Below are 18648 nucleotides of genomic sequence, written 5' to 3'. Positions count from 1 at the left end.
AAAAACTTAGGAAAACAGCTGGCATTTTATCTCTTCAGCATGTAAGCCAGATGCACCGATCTTGCAAGCAAGAACCACCTTGAACACTATCAAGTGACTTTAAATACACTAGATCTTACCAGAAATTCGGAATCCTCATTACAGCAATAGTGGCAGAGAAGTACAGCTGCAACCCAACAGCAAAGGTTATAACCACTTTGGTTACAGCTACTTTAAGTATTCTTCCAGTTATGGCTAGAACAAGTTCTTTCCAGTCACTGTCATTAATAATAACCATTACTTTGGTCTGAATGAGAATGCAAATTCAGTTAGACACCAGCATGATAAAATGCAACACAGTACAGTTTACTTACCAAGAGAATAGTATTGAGGACTTCATTATTCAATGGTGATTCATCTACCCCCCTGTGTTTACGAATTTTTTTCTTTGCAGTGTGAACCATATTTGTCACTGACAGTTTATGGATTGGTACTGGTGCTGGTTCTGTGAGCTTTGACAAAGCATGGCTTATATCAGCGACCTCTATAAAATATCAAATTTGAACTTATCAATTTTTCTGGAACCTACACTTGTGTTACCAGTATTCTATTTGGCAAAACCTCCTAGATATGCCCTTAACCATTCTTAGCAAGACAAATACAAAACATGACAAAACTATTTGCAAAGCTAAATCTTATCAAGTGTGCCATCTACTGCCTAATCCAGAACTACTTTGCCATTAGCTGGTGAGTAAAGGTACCACCTGTCTTAAAATAGTACAAGCTGAGAAAGAGGTAGAAATGGTTAAAAAATTAAAAAGATTATTTAGCCCTATCAATTATGAGATCATTCAGGAAATGGCAAGATAGAATACATAATAATGTAGTAACCAGAAGGGGGGGAATGACAGAGTATATAGAGAATTATCTTACGGAGAAAAAATTGTACACTGGCAATCAGTTCCATTATGCCTCCTGCTTCAGTAGTGATAAAGACACAATAATTTTCAAAGACCAAGAAGATTATCTTAACATTTAAAATTGTAACAATTAGCTTATACCTTTTCCTTCTTCTTCAAATGCTGATTTCCCAAGAATCTCATCAGTTGATTCTTTCCGACGACACAGCTTGAAAAATTCAGTAACGAAGTCACCTAAAAAAGAAAATAATCATCCAGATGATGTCAGATCTCTGAATATTAATCTTGCAGTTGTTTAATCCAAATACACAGCATTGATCTTGGTGCCCCCACTAATGAAAATTAAGTGGGCAGCCTCTATGGACAGGGTTTTCTCACCAGAGATGTCTCCTCTGTAGAATACCATTCCTCAGGAAGCTAGCCTGACATTCTGTTTATTAGTTTTCACATGCCAGGCTAAAACCATTTAATTCACTCTGGCTTTTAACTCATTTTCTCCCATCATATTAGCATTTCACTAGTCTGCCTATTTCTGCACTTTGCTGTGCACAAGCTGTGGAAGGACATAGTACAGATGGGTTCAAAGAATACTACAGTCAGAGCCCGAAAAATGTTGTAAAGATTCCAAAGGGGATATCTACAAAACTGAGCGGGGCAGAGGGAAGGGGAGAGACAAGAGAAGCTCTTCATTGAAAGTACTATTTGTTGCTGTAACAACTGAAATGTTGGTCCTTTTGAGGCTAGGATGGAAGAGACAGCTGAAACTGGTGCTTTAAGATAAATGATGAGGTCTTAAACCAGGCCAGACCGATTGCTATTTCAGGCCTATTTCTGAAGAGATATTGCTCTCATCCTCCTCCTGATTACAATGGCAGCAATGGCTGTTACTGAGGTGACCTCCCGAACAGCTCATGTATTCACTCAAGCCAAATAATTCGCACTACTCTATCCTTTGTTCACAGCACCAACTAATAGCTCTTGCCACAAAGCCTGTGTACAGGTTGCTGGGGTCTTAGGAGGATGCTGAGGGGCATTGTTCAGTGCCTCAAAGCATAGTGGTCGGCTGCTTGCTCTGCCTCCCTCTCCTTCTTGGAGAAAGACTTGCTGTAACTATCAATGGGCTTCCCAAGTGTTTTAAGCAGCATATCTCTACTAATGCAGGCTGCCAACATCTTTAGAGAGAGGCATGTATGTCACTCTTAGCAGGGGGTGGGGGTGGAGCAGGACAATTGGTTAGAAGTGGAAATTCTCTCTCTCTCTTCCCAATCACGGAACTGACTAAGCTCCAGTCAGTAAAATCCACGAAGAGGAAAAGTAGAGAAAAATAGATGAGTATGAAGAATGAACTTACCATGAGGGTATCTCTTCATCAGTGGAATGGAAGGTATCCTGAAATGAGTTGTGCTCCCTAGTTGCTCCAGAGGCAGAGCTAGGTAAATGTTTTTTGCAGCACTTCCATATCTGGCTAGGAAGCAAGCCACAGTTCATACTTGCCAAACTTCAAGTTGAGGTAAATTTCCTTATATTTGTGAGGACAAACCATTCTCTGAAATGTTAATTTCCATTATAGAATTTTTTTGCACAGAGACGTGGAAGTTTGTCTGATGGGAAGTGAAGCAAGGCATGGACTGGGGCTTCGCCCTCTAGCCGGATGTGGAAGCACTGCAAAAAGTATTTACATAGCTCTGCCTGCAGAGCAGCTGGGAATAATGCATTTCAGGATACCTGTCTACACTGATGCAAGAAAAACAGATTTCTAGAATGTCTGAGAAAGAATGTGAACATAACTGCAGAGCAGACAGGACCAGAACTGGCAACTTCCTTCCCACACTGGCTGGAATATAAGCTCATTTGCATGGTCCTACTTTAGGTGCAAGTGGGAGGAATAACTAGGCTTGACTTCCCTCTTTCACTGACAGAGAAGAGATCTGAACCTAAACCTTCTGCAAGGCAACACTATCCAGTGGATAAATTTTAAACAGAATAGAACATAGAGAAGATAAAAAGACACTACTTGGGAAACTATTCTGTCTTACCACAAACCCTTAAGCTTAGCCAAATGTGTCCACTGGACAAAATATATTAAAAGCAAAGAAATCCAAATGTCAGTAAAAATCACCCAGCAACACAGAAGCCACAGAACAGAGCTCCAACAATTAATAGGAACTGATTGCAAGGAAGAAGAAACTAAGTTAAGAATCGATTGTTGAAAGCCTTCAGTGGGATAGGAGAGTTAGCTAAAGGAGGTAGCTATACAAGAGAAAGGGAGAAGCACCGACACGGGTCAGATTTTTCATTAAGCCCCCTCATAATGTTTGGATAACTGTGTGCAGAAGACATTACTAAGTTGCGGTAGAGTGCTGTGTTTATTTGTAGCAAGGTTATCAAAACCTCCCAGGAAAGAATTTTGTCATGTACAGTTCAATAGCTGAAATTCCGTATCTCTGCACCAACTGTTCTTCTCAGACAATGAAGTTTTAGAACAATTCCCAGGGAAGAGAAACATGGAAAGCCCTTCATCAGAATGAGTCATTTTAGTAAGCCAGTGAAAAACAGCTGTTCTTTATTGTTTGTACTCAAGTCTTGTCCGCGAGACCCAGTTTGATTTGTAATTATAGCAAAACTCTCTCCACATATATTTTATACAAACCACCATTGCTTAAATTGTTTTTCAAGATAAGATGTCCATTGCTTACTCAATAAACATTGTGGATTATCTGCTTTTCGGACTCTCACAGACCACTGAGGAGCTTGAAGAGGATCCAAGTCTCTAGAAAAACAAAAATACAGTTACTTCTTCTTGTGTTTCATCAAAACACAAATTTGAAGAAAGCATCCTTAAAACTTTTGTGTCTATCCTCAGTACACTTATTGCTGCAAAAGGAGTTTAACCTACCACTTACTCAGCCCTTACACTATTTTTTGTCCAGCTTCACTATCATCTAATGCTGCAAAGGCATCCTATACTTTCCTACATATAATCTTAGTACTTATTGCACAACGTGTCTAAACACTGACTGCTGTAATGGTCTTCTAAGATTGGGCTAAGAGGGTCTTCAATGCCTTCCTGATAATGATTTCTCCTCATATGTGCTCTGTTCCCTTCCCTTTTCCCTTGTCCCAATCCTACAATAAGCAAAACCCGACTGTAATGATTTTAAGTAAATGCATGTATGTGTCTTTAGATGCTTGGTACGGTATAGATGAAGAGTGGGGGGTGAAAGAGAGGGATGAGTGAGTGATATGATTGGTTGATGACTGAGAGTGTGGGTGAAGTGAATGCAGTTTTTAGTTAATGAGGGAGAACAGATTCAGTCAGGGCAAGAGAGGCAAGCTGTGTGTAGCCTCCTTTTCCATCCCCAGAAACTCTGCCATTTTCTCTCTTTTAATTGTATTTCCTTTTACAATTTTACTAAACTTCACCAGATTATGTTCTCTCTTATAAATCCTACTAGTTTCTCTGTGTCTCTTTCCTTTATAACAGTTCTATATTCCTCACAGAATTTAACTGAAACACTCTGTCTCCTTGGCTATCTGTCCCTTCAGAATGCCTTTCTCTCAGAATGTTCCTTCCTCCCAGGATATTATATCCCACTTAAAATATCTTCTCCTCCTCAGGATGTTTGATATCCCTCCTAAAATATTTTCTCTTCCTCAGGATGTTTGATATCCCACCGCTAATCCTCCACTTATTACGACCCTTTTCTTTCTCTTGGGTAGATTTGGTCTTTAAGCCTTTTAATCGTCGTCGTCCTTCTGTGCAGCCCCACATTGCCGCGGAGAAGATTCTTTTAGCTTCTAGAAATGTGACGGGGACGTTCGGGCCCACCGCGCATGCGCGCCGGTGTTCCCGCCAATTTTGAAGTACAAGTACCCGAACGTCCCCGGCATTCCCTCAGTTCCTTTTTCGCCGCCGTTCGAAAAGGTTCTTCAGCTGTCGCTTGTGTCTTCCAACTTTCTTCTAGCTGTGAGTTGCCGTTTCCTTCTGACTGAGAAACGCCTCCACTATGTCCCATTCCGCTTTATTTAAAAAATGCCAACAGTGTGGCACTAAAATGACCCACTCTGATGGTCATGACCTCTGCCTCATCTGTTTGGGCGAGGGGCACGTCGTGGAGCGCTGTAAGTTTTGCATGGCCTTCACTCCGAAAGCGCGGAACGACCGCAAGGCCAGGCTCCGGGCCTTTCTTTGGGACGCTAACCTTCTACCGCCCAAAGCCTCTGTGTCGTCCGGGAGCAAGCCCAGCTCTGTCGCCCCCTCGCCGGCTCCTCATCACTCGTCGGAACCGCTCGTCTCGGCTCCGACGGAGGCGTCCGCTCCGGACGGGTCGATCGCCTCCGGTTCCGTGACTGCTCCGTCCAGTCGAAAGGCGAAGAAACGTGCTTCTTCGAAGCCTTCTTCGAAACCTGTGGCCACCGAGGCTTCTTCGGAGCCCCCGCCGAAAAAGGCAAAGGCCAAGTCAAAGGCCAAGCGCCGTGCTCTGTCGCCGGCCCCGGCCTCGTTGGCTGGTTCCTCTCCTGGACCGGCCCCTCCTCCTGAGGACGTCCGGAGTCTCCTCCATACCCCGTCGCCTCCTCACACACCTCCTCCGGTGATTCCCGACGACTGCGAGTCGATCCGTGGATTTTCGGACGCGTTCCAGGAGTTTGAGCGCTCTCTGCCGTGTGCTCCGGTTCCGGCGGAGGTCTCCATTCCATCGCAGCCAGTCTTCTCGGTTCCAGCGCCGTTTCACCGGTCCGTTCCGTTGCCTGCTGCTCTGCCTCCTTGGCAGCCTGTCCCGGGCCTAGGGAACGTGGCCTCCTGGCAGGATTTTGTGGCTTGGATTCAGCAGTCCGCTTCCTTTCTGCCTGGTCCTTTGGTGCCCCTGGCCACGGTTCCGGCGCCCTCCACTCTGCCTCCAGCTCCGCCTGCCACTCAGCCGCGTCGCCATCTTTCGGCACCCCAGCCTTCTACCTCGGTTCCGGCTGACCGCCCGTCGGTTCCGACGCAGACCCCTGCAGCTTTCTCCGACTCCGAGGATGATGAGGGCTTGGCGTCTCCTTCTGAGTACTCGTCGGACGCGGCCTCTGACCCTTCCCCTGATGATGCTGTGGGGGAGCTCCGCTCATCGTCCCCTAATGACGATTACAGGGTGTTTGCAGAGCAGATGGTCCGAATGGCCGCAGCACTGGAGCTCGACGTCGCCTCCACGACCTCCAAACCCAAGAGTAAGCTGTTGGAGCCGTTGTATTCGGGCTCTCCTGCCTCGGTGGCGTTTCCTCCTGTCGAAGATCTCGTCGACAATGCCCTGGCACTCTGGCAGACCCCTGCTTCTGTACCGCCTACGGCCAAGAAGGTTGAGAAATATTATCGCCTCAAACAGGAAGATTGCCCTTACCTCTTTGCCCATCCGAAGCCCTCTTCCATCGTGGCCGAGGAGGGTCAGGCTCGGTTCCGACGGGGCTCCTCTTCGGCTCCATCGGATCGGGAGGGGAGAAAGCTGGATGGCATTGGTCGGAAGGTGTATTCTTCAGCTTCCCTGGGGTTCCGGATCGCCCATTTCCAAGTAATAATGGGCTCTTACAATCTTTTCTTGTGGAAGCGTCTGTCGTCCTACCTCTCTGACCTCCCCGACGATCGCCGTCACTTGGTCAAGGCTCTCCAGGCTGAGGCTTTCCGTTTGTCGAAGCAACAGATGACGGCTGGCAAGGACGCTGCCGACTCCGCGGCGCGTGCGATGGCATCCTCAGTGCTCTTGCGTCGGCACGCCTGGCTTCGATCTACTGCCCTGCCCCCCGAGAAGAAGGCCAAGGTCGAGGATTTTCCGTTTGAAGGTCCTCAACTCTTCTCAGAGAAAACGGATGAGTCCCTTTCTCTTATGAAGAAGAACCAGCAGACGGCCAAGTCGCTCGGGGTTGCGCCTTCGGTTCCACAGACGGGTCCGAGATATCGGTACGGCAGGTTCCGGTCCTATCAGTCCCCCTACCAGCAGTTCCACCAGCGCCAAGGACGGTTCCCCTCCGGTCAATCCTATGGCCACCGTTCCTACTCTGGCCAGCAGCGCCACTCTTCGAGACGCTCCGGCCGGTCCAAGGGACGACAGCAGCCTCCTTCGCCCAAGCCCTCGACTTCAGCGCAGAAGCCCACGGTCTTCTGACTAGACCAGGACGCTTCCCAGTTGGTCTCCAAGGACGCTGTTAATGTCCTGTTCTTGGACAGGCTACGGCCTTTCTTGCCCCGTTGGCAACTCATTACTACGGATACCTGGGTCCTCTCTGTTGTGGCCCGCGGTTATAAGTTGTCGTTTACCACTGCACCCCCTCTTTCGCACCCACCCCGTTGTGCTTCTTGTTGTAATGTTGTGTTACAAAATAATGTTTTGGAGTTGGTTGCCAAAGGTGCTGTCCGGGTGGTCAATGTCTCTACTTCCCCTTGGGGGTTTTACTCAAGATACTTTCTTGTGGATAAGAAAGATGGGGGGTCTCGTCCCATTTTGGACCTTCGGGCCCTTAATACCTACTTGAAGGTGGAGAAGTTTAGGATGCTTACCCTGTCCCGGGTGTTGGAACTCTTAGAGTCAGGCGTCTGGATGGCCATTTTGGATCTCAAAGACGCCTACTTCCACATTTCCATCTTTGAGGGCCACAGGAAATATCTCCGTTTTACCTGTGGAGGCGCTGTCTATGAGTACACGGCCTTGCCCTTTGGCCTGGCCTCGGCGCCCAGGGTGTTCACTAAATGTATGGCCACCGTGGTGGCACATCTACGGTCTAGTGGCTGTTTTGTTTATCCCTATTTGGATGATTGGCTCCTGGTGGGTCCCTCCTCTGACTCCCTCCGGGCCTCTATCGCCCTCACCTTGTCCGTCCTAGACGGTCTGGGGCTAGTGGTCAATTTGGGGAAGTCGGTCCTGTCCCCTGGTACGAGCATTAGATTCATAGGGGTCCACTTTGACTCTCTGCTGGGCCGGGCTTATCTACCCCCGGACCGCTTGAGCAGGCTGTCCTCCCTGGCCCGCCACTTCGTGCATAACCGGTTCCAAACTGCCCTCCTGATTCAAACGTTGTTAGGCCTTATGGCCTCCTCCACAGGGGTGGTGTGTTTTGCACGCCTGCGCATGAGGCCTCTACAAAATTGGTTTGTTCGGGTTTTCAACCCCCTCACTATGAGTCAACACCGTGGGTTTTCCGTCCCGAGGGTGATACAGCGGACATTGGTGTGGTGGACTGACCCAGAGAATTTGTCCAAGGGTTGTCCTTTTGGTCCCTTCCTGCCGGAGGTCACCGTCTTCACGGACGCTTCCAATCTAGGCTGGGGAGGGCGTTGTGGACACCTGTCTGCTCAAGGTGTTTGGTCCTCCCTTGAAATGGGCATGCACATTAACCTGTTAGAGCTTAGAGCGATCCGTTACTCCCTTGCTTCTTTTGCAGATGTCATTCGGAACAGGAGGGTTCAGGTCCTGTCGGACAATACCACAGCCTGCTATTACCTCAACAAGCAGGGAGGAACGGTCTCGCTCAAGCTCTGCAAGGAGGCGACTACACTCTGGACTTGGGCCATTGCCAACAACGTCCTGCCCAGGGCCATTCATATTGCGGGGGAGAACAACACGGCAGCAGACACGCTGAGCAGGGTGTTTTTGCCCCAGCACGAGTGGTCCCTCAACACGGTTTATCTCCACAAGGTTTTCCGCACATGGGGCACGCCTTTGGTCGACCTCTTTGCCACAGCCCACAACAGACAAGCCCCGCTGTTTTGCTCCCGGGCCGGGATTGGCCATCGTTCACTGGGGGATGCCTTCCAGATACCCTGGTCTCCAGGGCTCTTTTACGCCTTCCCGCCCTTCCCGCTCCTTCACAAGGTCCTCTCCAGGGTCAGGGCCTTCCGAACCCATTGTATCCTGATTGCCCCTCGGTGGCCTCGCCAGGATTGGTTCCCCCTTTTACTTTCCCTGTCACAGGGGCGGTGTCTCCCGCTGCCACACGCCCCAGACCTGCTACTCAGGGACGGAGTGTGGCATCACGATGTGGCGGTGCTAAATCTAACTGCCTGGCTCCTCTGCGCCCCAGACTAGGCCTCTCTACTAGGGTGCTTAATGTGATTCTGAATGCCCGAAAACCGTCTACCAGGTTGTCCTACCAGAGGAAGTGGTCACGTTTCTCTAGGTGGTTAGCCCCCAAAGGGGTTTCCCCTTTCACTTGCCCGCTGCCTGTCATTCTGGACTACCTCCTGGACCTGTGCTCCCAGGGCCTGGCGTTCTCCAGTGTTAAGGTGCACATGGCTGCTATCTCTGCCTTCCATGAGCAGATTGATGGGAGGACTGTGTTTGCACATTGGCTGTCCAAACAGTTCCTGAAGGGCCTACTAAAGTCCTTTCCTCCTAGGGCCCATCCTATTCCTCAGTGGAGCCTGACACTGGTGCTCTCCCGTCTGATGCTCTCCCCTTTTGAGCCCCTGTCTACCTGTCCCTTGCCTCTGCTCACACAGAAGGTGGCCTTTTTGGTTGCAGTCACTTCCTCCAGGCGGGTTGGGGAGTTGTCTGCTCTGAGGTGTGACCCCCCCTTCCTGCAATTTTTCCCCGGTACGGTCATGCTCCACACTAGTATGCAGTTCCTGCCCAAGGTGGTTTCAAAATTTCACCTGCGTCAAAAGGTGGTCCTTCCTTCCTTTTTTCCTACACCCTCTTCCCCAGAGGAACGTACTCTACACACATTGGATGTGAAACGTGCTTTATTGTTTTATTTACATCGCACCGAGTGTTTCAGGAAGTCTCCTGCCTTGTTTTTATGTTACTCTGGCCCTCGCAAGGGCTCGCCAGCTTCTGCCCAGTCCATTTCTCGCTGGATTGTGTCTGCAATTAAACTTTGTTATCAGCAAGCTGGAGTTGGGTGCCCGTTGTCGATTACTGCTCATTCTACTCGAGCACAAGCTGCTTCTGCTGCCTTCCTGCGAGGAGTGCCGCTCCAGGACGTCTGCCAAGCTGCAACGTGGTCTACCGCTGACACTTTCATTAAACATTATTCCATAGACGTGAATGCACGCCGTGAATCCGCTGTTGGCACGGCTGTTCTGCACTCTCTGTTCTCATAGACACTCACACCCGCCCCCATTGGTGAGATGCTAGCTATTCTCCCAATGTGGGGCTGCACAGAAGGACGACGACGATAAACAGGGTTTCTCACCTGTAACTGTTGATCGTCGAGTCTCTTCTGTGCAGACACACATTCCCTCCCGCCTGCCCCGCTGTGAGTGCTTGGTTTACTCCATTGTTTCTCCGGCGGCTCAGGTGAACTGAGGGAATGCCGGGGACGTTCGGGTACTTGTACTTCAAAATTGGCGGGAACACCGGCGCGCATGCGCGGTGGGCCCGAACGTCCCCGTCACATTTCTAGAAGCTAAAAGAATCTTCTCCGCGGCTGGCCTGCGCCTGCGCAGTCCCAATGTGTGTCTGCACAGAAGAGACTCGACGATCAACAGTTACAGGTGAGAAACCCTGTTTTTCTTGCCCCTCTTGGTAGACTCCTGCCACCAGGAATTAAATTCCAGAATAACTTAAATTTCTCCTTTTAGTAACATGCCCAAGGGTCAGGCTTTTTCGTGGTACTATGTGGCCATGAGGAATGAATGGGATATAGGAATGACAGATATTCTTGGATATAAAAACCAAAATAAACTTTTATTTTTATAAGAAGCGTATCCATTTCATATTATTTCTAAAACTTGATGGTTTCAAAAGAGTAGTTCTCAATTCTTAAAGTTACTTTACTTAAACCAAGTCTCATAGATCTTCTCTCAGGCTTCACACACAGTTTGCCTGCTTTTGATATTAATTTCTCTCTCAATTACAAGTAAGACCTTTTATCAAGCGCACATACAGTTTGCCTGCTTTCTCCTAACTGTCCTTTCACAAACACACAGTTCAGGCTTCCACACAGGTTATATTTCTCTCAGACAACAGACACAAACTCGCTGCACACAGCTTGCCTGCTTTCTCCTGACTAAATATTTCTCTCAGAAATGCTTAAAAATACTCAGGCTGCACACAGCTTGCCTCTCTTGCCCTGACTATTTTCTCTCCACTCTGAGTCTAAAACTGCATTCACTCTGCCCACACTCTCAGTCATCAACCAATCATATCACTCACTCATCCCTCTCTTTTACCCCCACTCTTCATCTATACCACATCAAGCATTTAAAGACACATACTCACATTTACTTAAAATCACACCAACTAATAAGACAGAGGGCAGCAAGCGCAAGATTAGGTTATTCATAAAAGGACCATACATGATATATCCACTGAAACAAACACAGCTCAACGTAAGTATTAACAGTGTGTAACAGCAATGAAAAAGGCAAATTCTACTGTAGGAATTATTAACTAAAAGTACTGAAAGTAAAATGGCTAGTATCGTTATGCCCTTGTATATATCTATGGTACTGCTATGTTTAGAATGGTATGTATGGTTCTGGACATCCCCACCTTAAAAAAAATGACGAAGAACTTGAAAAGATATGGAATAATAACATAATAATATTCAATTTATATACCGCCCTTCAGGACCACTTAACACCCACTCCGAGCGCTTTACAAAGTATGTTATTATTATCCCCACAACAACAATCACCCTGTAAGGTAGGTGGAGCTGAGAGAGCTCCAGAGAGCTGTGACTGACCCAAGGTCACCCAGCTGACTTCAAGTGGAGGAGCAGGAAATCAAACCCGGTTCTCTGGATTACAGTCCCGCGCTCTTAACCACTACACCAAACTGGAAGAGGTCAACTAAAGTCAAAGGGGTTTGGGTATCAAATTTTCAAGGAAAGTTTAAATTATTTGGGCCTTGTAATGTATAAAATTATGAATGGCATGGAGACACACTTGTTCTTCTCCCAAAATACGACGACTCAAGGGCAACCAATAAAATTGACAGACAGTAGGTTCAACACTGATAACAGAAAGTACTACACAAGTACTTCACCCTATGCATAAACAAATTGTGAAACTCAATACCAAAAGATGTGTTGGCCAGCAGCTTAAATGGTTTTAAAAGGGGGCAAAATAAAGTCACAGAATACCAGTCCATCAACAGCAATGAGTCATGATTGCTAAACAGATTCTCTATATTCAGAGGTAGTATATTCAAATACCTATCCTCAGGGGCAAGAATATGGAAAGGCTTTAGCATTTATACCTATGTTAGTCCTTTCCAGGAAAGCAGGATGCTGGATGCTAGTCTACTAGTCTCATCTGAGTACTTGCATTCTGTTTATACCAAGCAAAACAAGTCATTCAATTATCTCTTAGACAACAGTAGACAACTGGCTAACACAACCATAGAGAATTGCTACAATATTACATATACTGCCAACTAAACTAAATTTGGGTCTCAATTTAAACAATTCTGAAACATTGAGCTGGGATTTTTTTTTTTTTACACTGCAGAAGCCAAAGACAAGAAAATGTACTTACGAATAAACATCATTGTCTACAATTATACCCTCTGTTAGATGAGGCCAAGTAGTTGCTAAATGGAGTTCACTGAAATATCCAAAAAGTACACATGTTGATAAGAGTTATGGAAATTATTATACAATCACAGATTAAGGATTACTACTTACAATATATTTTGTATTCACTTACAAGCCAATAAATTCATCATACAAATATCTTTAATATCATCTTCATTTTGACAGTAAATTATTTACTATTAAGTACATTTCAGTAACAAAGGAACCTTTCTATACAACAGAACACGTATTTCGACATTCCAGATTCTGACCTGTGTTTATTGTCTGATAGTAGTTTGGATTGCAAGAAGAAAAAAAGAATAATAGCAAGAGGTTCTTAAACTATATGCTCCAGGGGGTAATAGTGTGTGTATAAAATGACTGCATTTTCTTTGTTATACACAAGGAGGACCCAATTTTTTCCTGGTTGCTACTTGCATGCATTTTAAAAAGGAAATTGCACCCATTGTGAATGGTTCACATTCATATAAATATGGTGCACATACATATAAATACTATCTCTGAGTGTTCAATAATTGGGTATTAGTATGCATTTATTTATTTATTTCATTAATATCTCAACTGTCAGCCCTATTACTGTGCAAATTCATAACCACGAGTAGTTAAGTTCATGGGAAACAATCAGATTTGCAAAATTTTATTTGTCAGTAATGTTATTTTTTCATTAATATTTAAGTAAAACATCTGCAAGGAAAGATTCGTAAGTTTGGATCATTCCCTCCCAGCCTTCAAAAGAAAGTCCATTGTACTATGTGTCCTGAGTATTTAAATTACACCAAGTTTTACCTGATAGGATCCTCACAGGCACCAAATGGTAACTTTCCAAATTCTAGTCCTCCAACTTCTCCTCCAACCAAAGCATCTATATCTACAGACAAAGCAATATTTTACATAACATTAACAACAAACTGTTGAATTCACTACCAAATAAAATATTTCCTACCCGCAGATTATCTAAATGACCTGGAAAGCAGGTGAAGTAGCCACCATTAGCAATCTTAGCATCTTAGACCAAAGAGAAACAGGTTAAAAAATTCCAGAAATCAACAATTTTCTTAACGATTTGCTATTTGCTGACATTTAGGCAATACTTTGTATTCATTACACAGTAATTTTTATGTAAATAACTGATTTACTTATTTAAACTATTTTGTCCCAAAACCACACTGCAAAACTTGGATAAGCTTAGGAAATTGTTTGGGGGTCCTCTGCTGCAAATCTTCAGTGCCATGCCAGTTAAGGAGTGCTGCAAATCTTCAGTGCCATGCCAGTTAAGGAGTGCTGCAAATCTTCAGTGCCATGCCAGTTAAGGAGTGGAATGGAACTTAATTCTGCTCTTGAATAAAGGCCCACAGTAGCCACTGCAGATCAGTGATGCTGCAAAAGCACCTACAGTGGGCAAAATGGGCTAGCCTTCCTTTCTTGGTTAATACTCTAAGATGACAACCAGAAGCTGTACTGTGTGCTTTTGCAAAGACAGCATCAGCAACACTGCTGAAGAATGATCTAATAAACCAACAAGTGTTATATCTTGTCAAAACTGTAAAAAATATAAGAAAAAACTGAGATTTATTCTAGTGCCCGGAGGGGGGCGGGATTTCTGGCTATTTACCATAACACAGAATTAAAGGATGTTGTTTCAAGTTATTCAATATTATCTTCATTTTGATAGTAAATAAATGTTTCTTAACTTTAAGAATATTACTACGACGTAGAAACTATCACAAACATTGATATATGTAGTTCAGTGTTAGAAAGCCTGATAACTCTGTTTTCTACCATGGAGCTGGAAAAACAAGCTTTTTTACCCATCCCTTTTCTCAATGATTGCCTACTGCCATGTCATATCCTAAACTACTTTTTAAACTCCCTTAGTTTCAAAAGCAGCTTTCTGCAGAACATGGAGTTTCTTTGGAGAGAGAAAATAAGACCTCTGGAGCACAAAACTGGACCATTTTCTGTACTACATTCTATAGAAGATAACCATAACACACCCATATAAATGTCCTACCTGGTGGTTGCTGGGGCCAGAAATATTGCTGCCAGTCCTGAAGCACATACGTAAGTCTAATACTTATATTAATTGGAGGCAATGGAGTTAACGGACAACCCTGGAAGACAAATGTAAGGAAACACATCAAAAATTTGGACCAACTTAAACATGCTGTATCTATATCTTTATTTGCCTCAGTACCATCTCAAAATATATTTATGAAAGATAAATTCTGTTGTATAAATACTCTTCCCACCAAATAAAATTCCAGGTACATCATTCATTGATGTCCTTCTGAATCACTTGGAAGTTCCAAAATAAATGGTTCACTATTAAAGCAGGTCAGATATAATAAACTGGCTCAACAAAAAACTGGCTTACCATTTGTAACAAGTTACCGAAAACGTTTTGGCTTCATAAATACTACCATCATTAGTGTGGACAACAATAGCATCCACACAGCACTGTACATCAACCTACTTTTGAAGATCACTGAAGTGCCAGCAGTGCTCTGTGATTATGAAGGGAAAGGGAGAAAAGGGTTTCTCTTTACAAAAAGTAAAAAATGTCCCACTGCACAGGCAGATCTGCTTTCATATTTCTCTAGATCATGGACTAAAACTAATTCAAAGATAATGACTACGGGCTGCTTCACAAACATATGTACATCATTTGAGGGCTACCAGCTAAATGTGTGAACTGAGTAGAATCACACTTGAAATTACATGGGACGATACGGAAGTTGCCAGCTCAAACACACAAGTCAACCTTTGGTACTACAACAGAAAAAATATATTCATTCAATTCTCTGGGGAGAAGCATGCTCTCTGTAAGGGAGAGACAGCAGAATCTATATGGCTCTCTGGACTGGGTGGAGGAGCAGCAAACTGTTGCCAAGCACTAAACTTTGGAGCATAGCCAACACTTTTGGGGGGGGAGCAGCCTTCCTGGGTTTTAAATACCTGCACAGTAGGAAAGGAATGGCTGATGTGAGAGGCTGTGTCCATTCACGGACTCACAAGGAGCTGCAAGCACAGCACATCTCTCACAGAAGGAACTCGAGGCCCCATACTATCAAAGCTCAGAGAACTAGGAAACACAAAGATTCAGTCTCCAGCTGGGAGAAAGAAGCCTTTTCAGTGGCTGCCCCAAGCCTCTGGCAGAAGCTTGCAGAACAGGTCATGAGCGCTCTACCCTTCTGGCTTTCCAGTGAGGCTGCAAAACAGAGCTATTCCAGAGAGCTCTTAGGGCAATATGGAAATAGTTTTAATTATAAGTCATGTATCAAAATCATGGTCAAAAATAGTTTCTTCATCGTGGCTGTGTTTATACGACACAAAATAAGAGATTTTTTTCCTGTTGTTTCTTCAAGCATCTCTGAATCTAGGAGGGAGGGAATGTGTGTCTGCACAGAATGAATTAGACGAACAACAGTTACAGGTGAGTGAAACACTGTTTTCGTCGTCGTTCTTCTGTGCAGCCCCACATTGGGAGTATAACAAGCTACTCTCCAATGGGGGCGGGTGTGAGGAGCTCCATCTCCCCCGGGTACCAAATAGCGGTACAAAGCACTACACGTCTTGAACCTTCTCACCGTGCATGAGGTCCTCTCCTTATACAAATAAAGAATGAAGTACTGCACTCCCCACAGCAGCATCCAACCTGGAACCCGCATCCACAGCATAGTGTCTGACAAACGTGTCTGATGAGGACCAGGTCGCCGCTTGACAGATATCTTGTAATGGTGTCCCCCGCAGGAAAGCAGCCGAGGAGGATTGTGAGCGAGTCGAATGAGCTTTGACCGTGCCAGGACATGGCGTGTTGGCTGTAGCGTAGCACCTTCCGATTGTCGCTACAATCCACCGAGACACAGATTGATTAGATGCTGGTGAACCCCTACGAGGGCCAGCATAGCAAATAAAAAGGGATTTGGACCTTCGAAATGATCGTGTTCTATCTAAATAATACAATAAAGCCATCTTAACATCTAAACTGTGTAAAGCTTTCTCTGCCTCTGAGGTAGGACTGGGGAAGAATACCGGTAGTGAGAGCTTCTGATTCAAATGGAAAGCAGACACCACCTTAGGTGTAAACCCCAGGCTAGGGTGAAGCACCACTTTCAGGGGAAAAAACTGTAAAAAGGGGGAATCCATCCGTAGGGACGCTAATTCACCTACCCTCTTTAGCGATGTAATCGCAACCAGGAAGGCTACTTTCCAGGATAGCAGGGCCATCTGACAACATGCTAGAGGCTCAAAAGGGGGAAGCATCAACTGAGCCAGTACCAGAGACAAGCTCCACTGAGGTGTCGGAGCCCTCCTAGGGGGAAAAATATGAAACACCCCCTTAAGGAATTGTTTTGACGCATGATGTGAAAAAAGGGTCCTGTCATCTACCCTTTCGTGGAACGCTGATATGGCAGCCAAATGAACCTTAACTGACGTGGCTGCTAAGCCTCTATGTAAAAGGGAAAGTAAGTAATCAAATACCCTAGGCAAGGGGCAGGAGAAAGGTGAAAATCCCTGCTGTATCGCCCATCCTGCAAAAGCATCCCACTTGTAAGCATACGACTTTCTGGTGGAAGGTTTTCTAGCGTTTAGCAAGATCTCTGTAACCTCCGCAGAGAACCCCCTCGCTACGGGGATAGCAGCCAAGCTGCTAGACTGAGCAAGCTGACATCGTGGTGTCGAAGCAGCCCCCGGTGGAGTAGATCCGGGTTGTTTGGGAAGGGATAGCACCTGCCCTTTGCCAGCCGCCATAGGAGGGGAAACCACTCCCTGCGAGGCCAAAAAGGAGCTACAAGAATGCAATGGGTCTTGTAGTGCCTGGCCCTGCAAAGAACCTGGGGCAACATGGGTATTGGTGGGAACGCATAAAACAGTGCGTCAACCCAGGGAATTTGGAACGCATCTCCTAGTGAGTGGCTGTCCCACCCCGCCCTGGAACAGAACAGTTCCGCCTTGGCATTTTGGGAAGTTGCGAAGAGGTCCACCTCTGGGTGTCCCCAAAGCTCGAAAACCGGGCGAAGAAACATGTCGTTGATTGCCCATTCGTGATGCGGTCTGAAGAACCTGCTCAACTCGTCCGCCCTGGAGTTCGAGAGGCCGGCTATGTGGAGGGCCTGCGGGCAGGTGTTGTTGCAAATAGCCCAGAGCCACAGGCGTCTCGCCTCTCTGCAGAGTGTAAGGGAAGACGTTCCACCTTGTTTGTTGAGGTAATAGAGAGCGGTGGTATTGTCTGTCTGCACCTGCACTACCTTGTCCCGTACCAGGTCTGCAAAGGAAACAAGTGAATAACGTATGGCTCTCAATTCCAGGACATTAATATGCATGTGTGATTCAGACGGGGACCAAATATCCTGCACTGAACAGGATCCCAAATGTCCCCCCCACCCTTGGAGGGAGGCATCAGTGGTCAAAATGACCTCGGGCGTGGGAGTTCCGAAGGGAACCCCGAGAAGTAAATTGGAAGGGTCTCCCCACCATCGTAAGGATCTAACGATTGAACGTGGAATAGATAGATTTCGTAGTTGAGAATCCGTGACCAGGTTAAAGGCCCAGATGAACCAATTCTGCAACGGCCTCATAAAGAGGCGTGCAAAGGGAACAACCCCTGTCGAAGAAGCCATAAGGCCCAGCAATCTTTGAACGAGCCTTGCCGACTGGAACCGTTTGGACTCCACTCGTCTCACTAAGGATTGGATTACCCGTAGTCTTTCCAAGGGGAGGAAAGCTCTCGCTACAACCGCATCCAGGGAAGCCCCTATAAACTGAATGGATTGCGAGGGTTCTAGGGTAGACTTTTTCCAGTTAACTAAAAGGCCCAATTTGGAAATAGTAGTGATCGTGAGGTGTACATGTTGCAGCAGGACTTCCCTAGAATGGTCTACCAGGAGCCAATCATCTAGGTATGGGTAGATCGTGCAACCCTGAGCTCTCAGGAAGGCCACCACCACTGCCATGCATTTAGTGAACACCCTGGGGGCTGATGATAACCCAAAAGGTAATACCGCATATTGGAACACCTCGTCCCCATAACAGAACCGCAGATATTTTCTATGGGTATGGTTTATCGATATGTGAAAGTAAGCGTCCTTGAGATCCAGGACCGCGAACCAGGAATTTTTCTCTAGATAATGAATGACACTAGAGAGTGTTAACATGCGAAACTTTTCAACTTTAATAAACAAATTCAGTTGTCGTAGGTCAAGGATCGGTCTGACTCCACCGTCCTTCTTCTCTACCAAGA

The 18648-nt window shown here is 45.9% G+C and overlaps 1 protein-coding gene across 2 annotated transcripts in view; it reads right to left on the bottom strand.

The window, feature by feature from the left end:
- RAB3GAP1 (RAB3 GTPase activating protein catalytic subunit 1) overlaps positions 1–18648 on the bottom strand; it is a 45533-nt gene that overhangs the window by 18262 nt on the left and 8623 nt on the right. For both annotated transcript variants that reach the window (XR_008596480.1, XM_054970382.1), the window contains exons 8-13: positions 14419–14518; positions 13194–13275; positions 12349–12417; positions 3596–3669; positions 1041–1133; positions 354–523 (exon numbers count right to left, since the gene is read on the bottom strand). Coding sequence is in view for 1 of the 2 variants with exons in the window: in XM_054970382.1 (XP_054826357.1) it covers positions 354–523; positions 1041–1133; positions 3596–3669; positions 12349–12417; positions 13194–13275; positions 14419–14518 (588 nt within the window). In the remaining variant the exon portion in view is untranslated. The remainder of the gene's footprint in view (positions 1–353; positions 524–1040; positions 1134–3595; positions 3670–12348; positions 12418–13193; positions 13276–14418; positions 14519–18648) is intronic.

Source organism: Eublepharis macularius, chromosome 2, assembly GCF_028583425.1.
Source record: "Eublepharis macularius isolate TG4126 chromosome 2, MPM_Emac_v1.0, whole genome shotgun sequence".
NCBI lineage: Eukaryota > Metazoa > Chordata > Lepidosauria > Squamata > Eublepharidae > Eublepharis > Eublepharis macularius.
Note: the sequence above shows the minus strand (reverse complement) of the source record. Positions and strands in the feature narration are given on the sequence as shown.